Consider the following 13,386-nt stretch of genomic DNA (forward strand, 5'->3'; position numbering starts at 1 on the left):
GTCCACTAACCAGGAAAGTATTAAAAAGCCGTAGAACCCAGTATGAACTTGAGAGATCTTGCAGCCAAATGATTCAGGAACAGAAAGCTCAAAATTACGAGATGAGGGACAGTTATACCTCCTGGCCACAGCTTCTTAAAACCACCTTATTCAAAAAATTAGTACAATATCATTGATATGTCGTAGAATTACAAGGCTTTTTTTGTACTGGTATCATGAAAAGTCCAAGTAAGTCACCACATTGGTACCCAGGCATATGGTACAGATGTGCCCTGGTCTTACCAAGGTGGAAGGGGAGGGTGAGACAGCAGATCTGCATGAATTTTTTTCCTTGCTCTGCTATGGGAACAAACAATGTATTTCTTTTCATTCTCTACTTTACCTGAAGCTTCCTTGCATAATTTAGAATATATTACCTAAGTTCGATCATCAGAACTGAAAAGACCTTCTTTGCTTGTAAAAACTTCCGTGATACAACAATTTGTTGCAGGCATTTATTAATTAATAAATTAGTTGGAAAAAAATCTGTAGTTCTTCAGTATTTTAATTCTTCTTGGTGGTATCCTTGAAACTTTATTAGTTTAGTTGTTGCCCTCACTGAACTTTACAGATAATATGAGGGCTGATTTTTTTCACTTTTGTACAAGAGTTCACACTTCAAAAATGAGAGGTACTGGAATTTTTTATTAGAAGAATATGAATGAAGTAGTTTGTCCAAAAGAATTAATAGTAGAAGCACCTTTTTCTTTCTGAGAGAGGCAATACTTAATTGGTCAATCTGGTGAGGTAAACAGTTTCTTCAAAAAACTGTTGTATTTCATTGTAACATGTCATTTGTCATTACAAAATCATGGATTGTTGCATATTTAACAGGCATAGTAATTAATATCTACTTTCAATTGCAGTTCATTGCCATGAAAAGGAGGATATGGTAGCTTGCCCTATGAAACAGGTTTATATGTGATATCTGGCAGGTATGTGTATCAGTATGTGTGGTAAGTATGCAAATCAGCACAAAATATAAGGGTGTTAGTATTTATTATTTCATTCTTAAATGTTTTTAGTCTGTTAGTAATTCAGTTGTATGGCTGTGATGTTACTAAAGTACACATTTTTGTAGTTATGTTTGTAAAAGATGACATAAAGGACATCTGCTAACTTTGCATTACAGATTATGAATAAAAAAAACTTCAGAATCAATCACGTTCATCTGTTGGCAGTGTAAGCTTGAGTACTCAGTATTATCCGCTGCTTTGTTCTTTTTGGGGGCAGGGAAATGGGTAGTGATCACGGTGTATTTTCATTTCAGTAGCAAGCTGTCTTACTGTGTTTTCAGGTATCTTCTGCAATTGATCATTTTGCACACAAATACTTGCCTTTCTGACTGAGATGCACATTTTAGACCTACTATGTTTCTGTTTGGTCCAGATGCTACTTATGTCCTGGGTATTTAGATTCTTAGTGCAGCTAGAAGGCAGAAGTTCTAGAATATTAAAATCTCCTGTGAATGTTAATGTATTGATAACTTGTTGCGATATTTATAAAATGCTTTCCACTCTTCTTAATACAGGTAGCACAACGACCTGTGGAATATGAGTGATGACAAACCCTTCTTATGCACTGCCCCTGGATGTGGCCAGGTAACGGTCTGACTTGAACTTAATAACATTGATCAAGTAAAAGTAAAACAGTGAAATGTATTTCGAGGGACTGAAGAAAAGGGGGTTTATGATGACTGGTAGAAAGTATCGTGCTTTCCAGTTTTGCTGAAAAGCAGATGACAGCAAGAAGTTCTAGCATTTTAATTGTGTTTATTCAGAAAAATATTATCCATACAAGGAAAAGATAATTAAATTACCCTTTCTGAGCTGAACACAATTTCATTTGTTAACCTTGCCTTATTTGTTTTCATGAAAATATACATATACATTTTCATATTCACTAAATGTAATTTGTATTAGGTAAGCTGCATTTTTCAGAATATTACAATGTTAGTGGGAAGCTTATTGTGAAGTTTGCAGGCATTCTGTGTTTGTCTGTGAAAAATGTCGATTTTTTTCACTTCAAAGTAGTTTATTACTTTGACTAATCTTCATATCTGTGGTGACTGCAGATATAAAATAGCTCTTATTTATGTATGTTTTTGTTTATGGGAGGTGCTAGAAGTATACATGCCACAAAATGTGTTTCAAATCCTATAGTGCTTGTAACATACTCTGTTAAATAGCATTAGTAGATATAGCACTGAGTGAGCAGAAAATAAAAAATACTAATAATGAATGCTTTAACAGATGGTCGCTTAAAAGGAAGTGGTCTTAACACTTTTAATTTAGTAACCTGAAAATTAATGAATTTACATTTATCTGCTGCATGAAATTGGCATCCCTGCTGCCTTTATCGAGAACTAATTTCTTAAGCTGGATTTTTTCCATTATATTAGTGCACTTGGATTTATTTGGATTTTGAGTTCAAAATATTTCTATTCTTATTCTGAAAACAGTTTCTATGATGACTGACAGTGTTAATATTATATTAATGGAACATTTTGTATTTAAATCTGGAAAGAACTAAGATTTCTTATGTCTAATATGTTCAGAGACATGAAAAGTAACAGAAGAGGACTGCCTTCTCCTAAGCAACATTTGTCCTCATTCTATTTGAATCTCATTTTAATGTAAGCTCTGTCAGAAGTGTTTTGGCAACTAAATCTCATATAAGAAGCATCATGGGGCTACAGCAATCCTCGATTGAAGTGAAGGAGAAGTTTATGTCCCAGAGAATGGGCAAAGCTTCTCAAGATGCCAGATCGTGCTAGATCTGAGAGAGGCAGTCTGAATATGGAGAACCTGTTCCCTCCAAAGGAGCCTTTCCATCACATAGTGCAGACAGATGTATTTGAGGCTTACTATGATAAACAACATTTGTGGTTTATGTTATATCTAGACATAAGTTGTAGGAGCTATGGATAATCAGACATTTAGTCCTTGGCAAGGGGAGTTCTAATTAATAAAAAAAAAAAAAAAAAGTGTCTGGCCTGTATTATACTGCCTTTCAGTAATCTTACATTTTTAAATCCCCTTTCAGCTCAATGTGTACATGTCTTTTCTCACAGAAATATTCTGGATAACTGTGCTGTGAGGTCAACTAAGCTTTCCATTTTGTTTTCCAAAAAATCCGTTTCATGGGTATCATACGGGACGTATGTGGAGTGACTTGAATGATTGGGGAAAATTCAGAAACATAATTTGGGTCCCAAATGCTCATAAAGGAAAGTAAGAGAATATTTTGTAGATATGTTCTTGTTAGGAAGCCTGTATGTGGGGAAACCTTTTTTTTTTTTTTTTTTTTTTTAGGTTATCTCAATTGAAACACTAACTTTACCTAAAATTACAGAGAAATAGTGAATTGTAGGTTAATAGAAGTAAGAATCTTCAGCACATAGTTTGTCTACCTACTGCTTCTTTCAGAGTATACCCCAAATTTTGGAGGAATTATGCAAAAAACTGCTGGGATGCATCTGAAAACTTGAGAGTTCTTAAATTGCTTTTTAGATTGCTGATAAGTTCATTCACAGCCTTTCAGTTGTCTGATGTTCCAGTGTTTCCTATTCTGTCTGCCTCTTACGTTATATAGTAAGCTGTTAGGAGCAAGAGATATACTTTATTTCGGTTTCATGCTATTAAATACAGTAAGAGTGTGTTTCTGATGATCTGATTACAGATCATTCTTTTTATTGTGATAATACAAACAATACAGAATTGAAATAGTGATAATCAAAACAGAGTAAAAACTGTTTTACATGTTGTCAAAATGCCTTTCTGTAGAGTTGTGTTTGCTGTGTTCACATTCAAAATTACAACTGTTTCTTAAAACTTTCTGCCACAGCGTTTTACCAATGAGGATCATTTGGCTGTCCATAAACATAAACATGAGATGACACTGAAATTTGGTCCGGCTCGTAATGATAGTGTCATTGTGGCTGGTTAGTATATACTTTTATAACTAGTTTATTCACTTTTCTGGTGGAATGTGCATACGTTTTATGTATTTTCTGTATTTAATGCATAGACTTCTATTAAGACACTATGCAACATTTTCTTCAATGTAGTTGTCTGCATCATGTTTAGTAAATGTTTTCTCACATAATTTTGTTAAAATCTGAAGCCAGTTATTCTACCTAAGTAACTTTATTTATATCTGATACAAGATTAAGTATTTTTCAATAATCAGTTCTTTAAGAATTAATTAAATTGTGTAGTAAGCATTCAATAAGAACACTCTCTAATAAAGGCTACGCCTCACAGGGTCTGTAACTAGGTTATGCCATATTTAAGGTTTACTTTCTCATTGAGATTACATGTCTCTTAAATTTTAAAATACCTGGAGTTTTTACATACTGTGATGACATTCATAGGATCATAGAATATCAGAATTGGAAGGGACCCACAAGGATCATCGAGTCCAACTCCTGCCACCACACAGGTCTACCCAAAAATTCAGAGCATATGACTAAGAGTACAGTCCAAACATTTCTTAAACTCTGACTGGCTTGGTGCTGTGACTACGTCCCTGCGGAGCCTGTTCCAGTGCGTGACAGCCCCTCTCAGTGAAGAACCTCTTCCTGATACACAGCCTGAACCTCCCCTGTAGCAGCCTGACACCAACCCTCGGGTCCTATCACGGGTCACTAAAGAGAACAGATTGGCATCTGCCCCTCCACTCATCAATTAGGATATTAGGAGAATGAACAAATAAATGAATTATTATCTTTGAATAAAATAGTAGAAGAAAAATAACAATTTTGGTTTTAATTATTTGAAGTATTTTTTATTTTAAATTCCAACTACTTTTATTGTATTTCCACCTCTGAATTCATAGTGTATTCTTGGTCATTTGTAAGTACTATTTTTTGTCAGGGATCAGAAGTAATTGCTAATGGATCATTGCAATCTATGCTTCAAAGCTCTTCAATGAAGGTAGCACGTGCTATCTTCATGCTAAAGTTAGAGTTGGAGTGGTTTTTTTTGTTTGTTTGTTTTCAGTGGTGGAAGAGCCTAAATGAACTTGCAGAGATTTTCAGATATCATCAGAACATTTTTCTTTTACATGGGTAACTTGCTAGGATGAACAGACAAAAATGAAGTTACTCTTAAGCCAGCAGTTACGTTTTTTAAAGTTTCAAATGTGATCCTCAACAATTAAACCATAAGGAAGGGACCTTGTCAATAATTGTGAGAGAATGAAACAATGGCATCATTCCAACTTTTTGCAACCATGTTCTGGTGTATAATCTGTAGTCATAAATGCTACATTATGTTAGTGAAGATGCATATAGTACCACTTAGGATATTTCAAATACAGTTACTTTGCAGCAAATATGGTTATCTTTGACCAGATAATAATAGTGAAATAAGGGGGTTTTACATAGTACCAAAAATTTCATAGAAAGACCTTTTTGAAAATGTCTTGGCAGTAATCAGCAAAATACCAAAGTTCTTCTGATTCCAGCTCAGTGGTATGGCCATCTTAGGAGCCAGTACAGTCTTGTGTGCAATATCACGCTTCTTTTTAGTGTGTTCCACACACTTCAGAGTAATCACTGCTGTTTTCACAATATGAGAAGAAAAATGCAAACTGTGAGCTTTAAATACACTTTTGTTTTTATTAAAGCCTTCATGTAAGCATTATCTTTGTAACTAGAACCTGCTAGCTCACCAAAGTGCTCTGCTATGCTAGACTAGGCACTTGAGAATAGCTCCCTCTGGTTGCTGGACATGGTCGGAAGAAAAGCTTTGTTAACCATCCAGCACTGTAAGGGGCTTGCTTAGTGGTTTTCAGACTTGAATTGCTTGTCTCCAGCAGGTGGAGTAGGGCTTGTGGTCGGTTTTCCTGCAAGACAGAAAAGAGTGTGTTTTCAAGACAAAACAGAATTCTTAACCATGTCATTTTTCTTTCCCCCATATCTGTATTCTTCAAAAGGAGACAGTTTTCTCTGTATCTGAGAGTCTAGTTGTCTATCAACATGACTAATGAACGTCAGCTTACAAAAATTAAGAATATTAATGTAAATGCCATATATTACTATGTTTTATAATGAATGTGATCTTTCACTTCTCTCTGTTAGCTGCTTTTTATTAATATATAGATGGTTTTTGCTGGCTAAGAGACCAGATAATTCTGTCTGAAATGAGCAAATTTTATGAAAGGCTGATGGGGGGGAAAAAACGGAAGAACAGCCATTCTATCACAACTGTAGGATTTGGGGTTTATGACTTTAATTCCAGGTAGGTGCACTGAAGTACTTTGATAAAGAATTTTTGTTGGCGTTCTTTTCATTGTGTAGTTATCTTTTGAGAATGTTACTATCATGAGAAAATCAAAACAAATCTGTTAAGTATTAACTTTAAGGTTTTCTTCTTTTAACCAGTCTTCAAAATATGTAGCTGATTAACATTTTACAAGAAAATGGAATGTAGGAGCACCCCAAACATTCAAAAATACTTACTTAGTTTTCTACACTTAGTTTTCTGAAGAAAGTGAAGTAATTTTGAAGTCAATTGCTAAAGATCTTCAAGTGTTAATACTCACACTGATCCACTATAAAGTCACTTAGAGTAAGTAATTAACTCTGTTGATACCATCTTTGTGTAGGCTAAATACAGGTTTCTTAAATTTGAAGGTTACCTTGCTATGATTACATTATTTTTAAATTAAGTTAAAGGAAATCCTTTGTAACATAAAATTCACTTTATTCAGATGGTTTTTTGACTGTTCCTTAGTTAGCTTGGGTTAATTTTAATGAGAGTTACTGATATGTAATTATATGAATACATATCTTGATAGCATATTGGTGCTCTCTGCTTTTACTCTGAAAAAAATTTACAATACATATGTTCACCGTATATTTAAAAATAAAATTGTGGGTTTTTTGTAAACTTCATTTCAGATCAGACACCAACACCAACTCGATTCTTGAAGAACTGTGAAGAAGTTGGCTTATTCAATGAATTAGCAAGTCCTTTTGAAAATGAGTTTAAAAAGGCTTCTGAAGATGACATTAAGAAAGTATGTTCAAATACTTTTTCTTTTCAGTGCTTCTGCTGCTTTTATATCACAAGTTCCATTTAAGAAAGAGAGCAAACTTGACTTATATATATATCTTTTTAAACTATACCAGTAATCATTGTCCAGCTGCTTATGTGTTCTGTGGAGAGAATATGAATTTAAGAATCCCTTCTGAAGATTGATTTACCTGAATTTACGTAGATAGAATGGACAGTGGGGCATAATGACTTTGTCTGTCTTCTTCAAGAATCTAGTCTATCTGTTTAAATTAATTATTAGCTTGGTTGAAATTTCATTAGTCCCTAAATAAGCAAAAAAATCAGAAAAGTAATGAGTTTTTGGAGAAAGAAAAATATTTGAGAAGAAAAAGGTGAAAAGAATAGTATGTGAACACTATTTTGAATGTGCTTAGATTTAAAATAGCAATGTTATTCTCAGAATCAGTAATAACAATAATGAGATTAAGCACTGACAAAGTTCAGCAAAAACACTAAATTTAGAGGTGTCTGTAATTTGGTTATGATTATATTCACTTTGTCAGTTAAGTAAACATTTTTACCTATAAATTACTTATAACAATCTAAACATCTACAATTCTTTTTTTACTTCAGATTAAAATAGAAGCAAGATTTGTTCTGTATCTGTTCAACAATTTCATGTTTTTGTGAGGAACTTCCCATATGTTTAAATGTGTTTTATTCTATTTATTTTAGCACTTCCTAATTATAACTGGTTTAGGGCCCAAACACTTCTGCAAATGAAAAATTTTTATTCAATATCTCCTATAAGTAATTCTACCTTTGGTCGATTACCTGGTTGATTCCCATAGACAGTGATATAAAACAAAACAACCCCCCCTCCCCTTTTTTTTTTTTTTTTTTAATATTCGTATGTACAGATTTTGTAGAATCTGTCTCTGTCTGTTTTTTCTGTTTCAGTAAAGATTTTAGTATGCACTTATAAATAAGATGTATGTTTGGTTATTTGGTATTTTACATATAAGATGTATATTTGGTCATTCCTGACCAAAACAAAAACAAAACAAACAAACAAACAAAAAACACACCTCACCTGTGCTTTGTTCCTACAGCTATGCCAAACAACAATATTTTTTTTACTGCGGCATTACAGGTTTTCTTAAAACTATACATATGATAATACCAGTTCTAGTACCAATACTATATTTTGTGTGTACTTCACCACTGTCTTAGAGGAGGTTGTAGGTATCACAAAGTATTTAAAACATTACAACAACTTTTTGAATTGATACTCATTATCCAAGCTGACCAGAAGAAACACAGTCACACCGTGTATCTCTGGTTGATTAACATAAGTAAGCAAACGTTGCTAGGGGTGGAAAATTTGCCATAATAACACATTTCGTAGGGGTTGTTTTTTTTTTTTTTTTTTTTTGAGAGGGAAGAAGAGGGTGACTTCAGCTTTTTCTGTAGTGTTTCATATTCAGCTGTAGTGTGAAAAGAGGTTCCACCTTTAACAATCTTCCCTCTTTAACAACGTATTCAGTAGGAAAACTAGGGATTAAGTAGAAAAAGCATCTGGAAGAATATAAATGGAAGATGAGCTTTGGGGGAACTTTCTTCCAAAGGTATTTGGACAGTAAATTAGACAGCAGTACAGGCCTTCAAATCTATAGTGTTGCTTAAGTATTTTTATAACTCAATTTCTCTGTGGCATTTCAGATGTCCTGGTGGATTTTAGCTGTGTAGCAATACAAAACTTTCTTTTTTAGTAATTATTTGCTGCTCTAAGCTTGAAATGACTAGTCCACGGTAGCTTTTCTACTTTGAAAGTGAAGTTAAATTTTTGTGCTTTGTAGCATGTTAAATTTTTGTGCTTTGTAGCAATTTGTAAAAGGATAACATCTTAAGTGTATCTTTTAAGAATAGCATAGTTCTTCCTCAGTTATAATTAAATATAAACTCTAAAAGGGATTTTAATTCTCAAAAAGAATTACTTTATCTAGCAATGGATATTGAAAGGCAAAGTCTTACTGAAGATTGGTATTCATGCAGGTGCTGGAAGAATTAGGCTTGACTGGTAATGTACCTGTATCAAGATCCTACAAATATCAGCACCTTTTTGTTATCATAAGACCGATTTTTTCCTTAGTTACTTATGTTTTTTTATATATTTGAATTTCTTAGTGATTGACTAATTTTATACTATTGTTCTTAGATGCCTCTAGATCTGTCTCCTCTTGCAACACCAATTATAAGAAATAAAATTGAAGAACCTTCTGTTGTAGAAACAACTCATCAAGATAGTCCTTTACCTCACCCAGAGTCTACTACCAGTGATGAAAAGGTCAGAGAATGTTTTTTTTTCCCCGAGTTCATTATCTGAATCGGATGGTCTGTAGGTTTATTGTACCTGTTTATACCCACACTACTTAACTAGTTGTAAGTAAAAGACTTCCTGTTAACCAGATTTGTTGGATACATACTTACTCTGTTCAATTCTTCAGTTAGCTTTGCCCAGCACAATTATTTCTTTAACCCACACTGGTCATCCAGTAAACCTAGAAAGAAAATAAAAAATTAATATTCACACTATGTTAAAAAAAGGCTAACAGGGCTCTTTGTTCTGTTTTATGCATCATCAGGTAGTATTCATGAAAAAACAAAAAGTGTTGTTTCTCTATTTTTTTTAATAATTTCAACAGTTTGAGACTCTTTACGTGTACTTTTTTGTGTTCATTCTGTGTTTTCTCATAAACTGTTTTGTACAACATAAGGGGAAGTTCTACAAAAAATGCACGTGGATGAATGGGCTATCTTTCACAATTAAGCATGAAATAATTTTGTTTCAAGATTGATAACCTACAAAGCTGATAGGCTTCAGCAGTATGTCCAAAAGTGGTGATCATGAGCAGTTTCTTGTATAATGTTTACTTGAGTATCACGGAGGGATGGATTCCTGGGGTATTGTCTGTCACTACAGAACATTGTGATAAAACTAATTTTCGAATTACTGCTCTGGTAGTACTAGAAATAAATGTTTTAATAAGTTCAAAATGTGACTTGCAGTGTTTTCATCAAATGGAGTTCTCTTAGAAAACACAAAACCAAGCAAAAACAGTGAAACATTAATTATTTCTGTTATTACTTCAATAAAAAAAAAATATTAGGAGCAGAGAGTAGTAAGCAATATGGTTGCTCTAGTCAGTTTTTCTTTGTGCATCATTAATGGGCAATCTGCATTTGAGGAACTCAGATACCTTATTCCCAAAATTAGCAGGACTTTTCAGGATCACAGGATAATTCATGTTGGAGGATGTTTCTCATCCAACTTCCTGCTCAAAGCAGAGTTTAGCTTTGAGATCACACCAAGGAACTCAAGGATTTGTGCATTCACTGTCTTTGGAGGTTTCAAAGTTAGACTATACAATGTCTCTGCAACATGTTCTAATGCCAGGCTGTCCTTGTGAGGGAAATGTTTTTCTTGGTATCCAATGTGAACCTCTTCTGCTTGAACTTGCTTCTCTTGTCCTCTCAACAGGCACCAGTTGGGAAGAGCCTTAAGTGTGTGACAAGAAAATCGAGGGAGTTTCAGTTTAGATTTGTCTTCAGAAAGCTGTACTGAGTTTTGTAAGTTAGCAAAGATGAGGAATCGTAGCTAATCAAGGCAATCACATAGTAAAATAGTAAAAATGGTTTAAAAATACGTGTAAAGAGCTTCTTTGACCTAGCAAATCACAGTCCAAATCTTAAATCTATATTTCATAGTTTGGAGAGGTTAGTTTGTTTTTCTCTGCAAATATGTATTCTAAGTACTCAGATTTTGGCAAGAGAAAATATTTTTCAGTAGTGGTTCAGTATCTCATTAGCATCGTTACAAGTTAAAATTGTATCTAAATGTTTGGCAGTGCTTATAAACTTATTCATGGTGTAATTTCAGTGTTGTCACTGTAACAGTGCTGAAGTGAAAAGCTGCTGCTGCTTATTGCTGTTCTGATGTCTGATTGTAGAGACAAGCTGAGCAAGGATGAGGGTGCTGCTTGGAGTGTGCTGCTGCTGCTGAATGTGGCCTGCAGAAGTTGAGAAATGTGAGCAGAGTGTTGCTGTTTTCTCAGTTAGATTTTTATATTCTCCTTCTGTAGGTGTATTGAAGGAGGGAAAGTTTGTGTTTGTCTTTTTTTCAGGGCATAACTGGTTTTAAAATATATATGCCTCTGTAACTATTTTATTGGCTGAATATGTTTTAGTAGCCTTAAATGATTACAGCCTGTTCATGTATGTGTAAGAAGGTTCTCATTTTCTTTGTAGTTGTCGAAGGAATATCTTAGAGATGTTAAAATGATGCTTAATTCTTTTCTTAGTTTTCTGCTAGAGTTCTCTTAGTTCCATTGGGCTTCATGAAGTTCTGCTTGGAATAGACCAAGATATCATTGGAATTTTATAAAGCCTTTTAGCTGTAAAATAATAAGCAATCGAATCCTCATTTTTTGTTGAGAGTTTTCAAGCTCATCCTAGTTTCTTATTAACAATATTATAGAAGAGAACCCTCAGAATTTCATAAGTTGTTGCTTAGTTGTTGCCAGATAGCCAATTCCCTAAGTTAATTATTTTAAAACCAATTGTTTTCTTACAATAGTAGTCAATTGCAGTAACAGTCCTGTCAACATTCACTTCTGTGTAAAGAATTCCATGTGTTCATTGATTGCATTTGGAAGTTATACATGATACTTGCTTTTAGATGCAAAATACTTGCAAATATACATCTCTGAAAACAAATATAAAAATGTAACTATCATCTTCCGTAAAATATTTTCTGAACTTCTGTGGTTATTAGTTTCAAGAATAAAAGGATTGGAGAGGTTCTTTCAGTAAGTTTTTAATATCTTTGAACAGGCTTAAACTTCTGTCTTGTAAATGTAAGGTCAGTTAGGGTCATGATTCTGCCAATTTATATATATTTTTTTTTTGTCCTTGTTCCTTAGCAGAATATATTTACAAGCTACTTGATTTTAGACAAAACGTATACTTTCATAAGAACAATTATTTGACCAATCTTTATTAGACTGGTGTACATGTTGGTTTTTACATGTTAATAAAATGATACTTTACAGTGGAGTGCTTTAGATCCAGTACTACTTAAATCTGCAGCTTATGTTAATGCCACATTGTCGAAATAATTAGCACATGCATAAATTTCCAGAGTGTAGCATACAGTAAGTTAGTATAAGAAAAGGAAGCTGAAAATGATTTGTTTTCAACTGAGTAAGCACTCATCAGTAAATGTGTTACTCCTTTGATGTTTGGAGATCATTTTTATTCTAAACAAAGTGCAAATGCTGTGTTTAATAAAAACAGAAAAAAAGTGTATTCATGTGAAGATTTTCTTTTCAAAATACTACAAAATGAAGTTGTGTTACTGCGCTAATCTTCTGACAGTGACTGAAATATGCTTACCATGGAGTGCTTCATGTCCAGGTTGCGAACTACTTTTCTCCAAATGGGGGGTCTAGCCAGGGACAGACTCAGTTCAGAGGCAAGATTAATTAGAACACTCAGTGATGAAGGTCTTGTTATTCATAGCCGGTAAGTATTCACACAGTGCATAGTTACCTGGTTGAAGCAAAAGTTGAGAGGCCAATCCCAGCTGTTTGCTCAGAAGTGGGAGGTTGTGCTGACAAGACAGTTAGTTCTAGGTGGGTGTTTGGAAAGTCCTTAAGTGGGTCCCTTCTTTCAGCAAGTCTGTATATATTCTTGTAGTCTTGGCTTGCACATAGCAGCCACCGTGTTCTTGGATGCTATTGGAATGATACAGCATGTTGATTGCATGTGTGTGCACACTGGTGACTATGTACAGATTCAGCTGCTGTTCAGAGTTTATGCATTGTTGCAAATTCAAAAGGGCCCTTTTTCACAGGAACTTAACAGTTCTTGGGAGACTTTCACATGCTGCCTCTCAGCACATGCTTCTCTCTTTGGCCTTCTCTATTCTAGTAGCTATTGTCCTTTCTGCTCACACAGGCACTTACAAAAGCTGCTCACACAAACCCATAAAGAAGGGGCTGTGTTGGCATTACTGTTGTTGAGAATGTATGAATGTCTGGTTAGTTTACGTTTTTGTCTTAAAGCTATTACACACATGGTTTTGTGGCTGCTGTTAGCTAACTGGGTTTTCCACCTTTTTATATTGACACGTTACTGTGTCATGGATATTCAATTTGTGGTATTCACATATCTACATCTATTTTTATACATATGTATGTGGTTGCCACATGCATGAAAATATTTCACGTGAAAGGAAGAACAAAAGAAAAAAACCTCTTGTAACTATGTTGGCCCTGGTAGG

The 13,386-nt window shown here is 34.1% G+C and overlaps 1 protein-coding gene across 4 annotated transcripts in view; it reads left to right on the top strand.

Annotated features, from left to right (window-relative positions):
• The window catches only part of ATF2 (activating transcription factor 2), a 51,401-nt gene that overhangs the window by 8,577 nt on the left and 29,438 nt on the right, over window positions 1-13,386 (top strand). For 3 of the 4 annotated variants that reach the window (XM_084288651.1, XM_084288650.1, XM_084288652.1), the window contains 5 exons: window positions 906-974; window positions 1,571-1,640; window positions 3,886-3,982; window positions 6,947-7,065; window positions 9,262-9,390. In XM_084288651.1, the coding sequence (XP_084144777.1) occupies window positions 1,593-1,640; window positions 3,886-3,982; window positions 6,947-7,065; window positions 9,262-9,390 (393 nt within the window). In that variant the 5' untranslated portion in view covers window positions 906-974; window positions 1,571-1,592. Of the gene's footprint in view, window positions 1-905; window positions 975-1,570; window positions 1,641-3,885; window positions 3,983-6,522; window positions 6,615-6,946; window positions 7,066-9,261; window positions 9,391-13,386 lie in introns of those variants that run through there. The other variant, XM_084288653.1, reaches the window with a different exon arrangement.

This window comes from Netta rufina (genome assembly GCF_964035555.1).
Source record: "Netta rufina genome assembly, chromosome: 6".
Taxonomy (NCBI): Eukaryota; Metazoa; Chordata; class Aves; order Anseriformes; family Anatidae; genus Netta; species Netta rufina.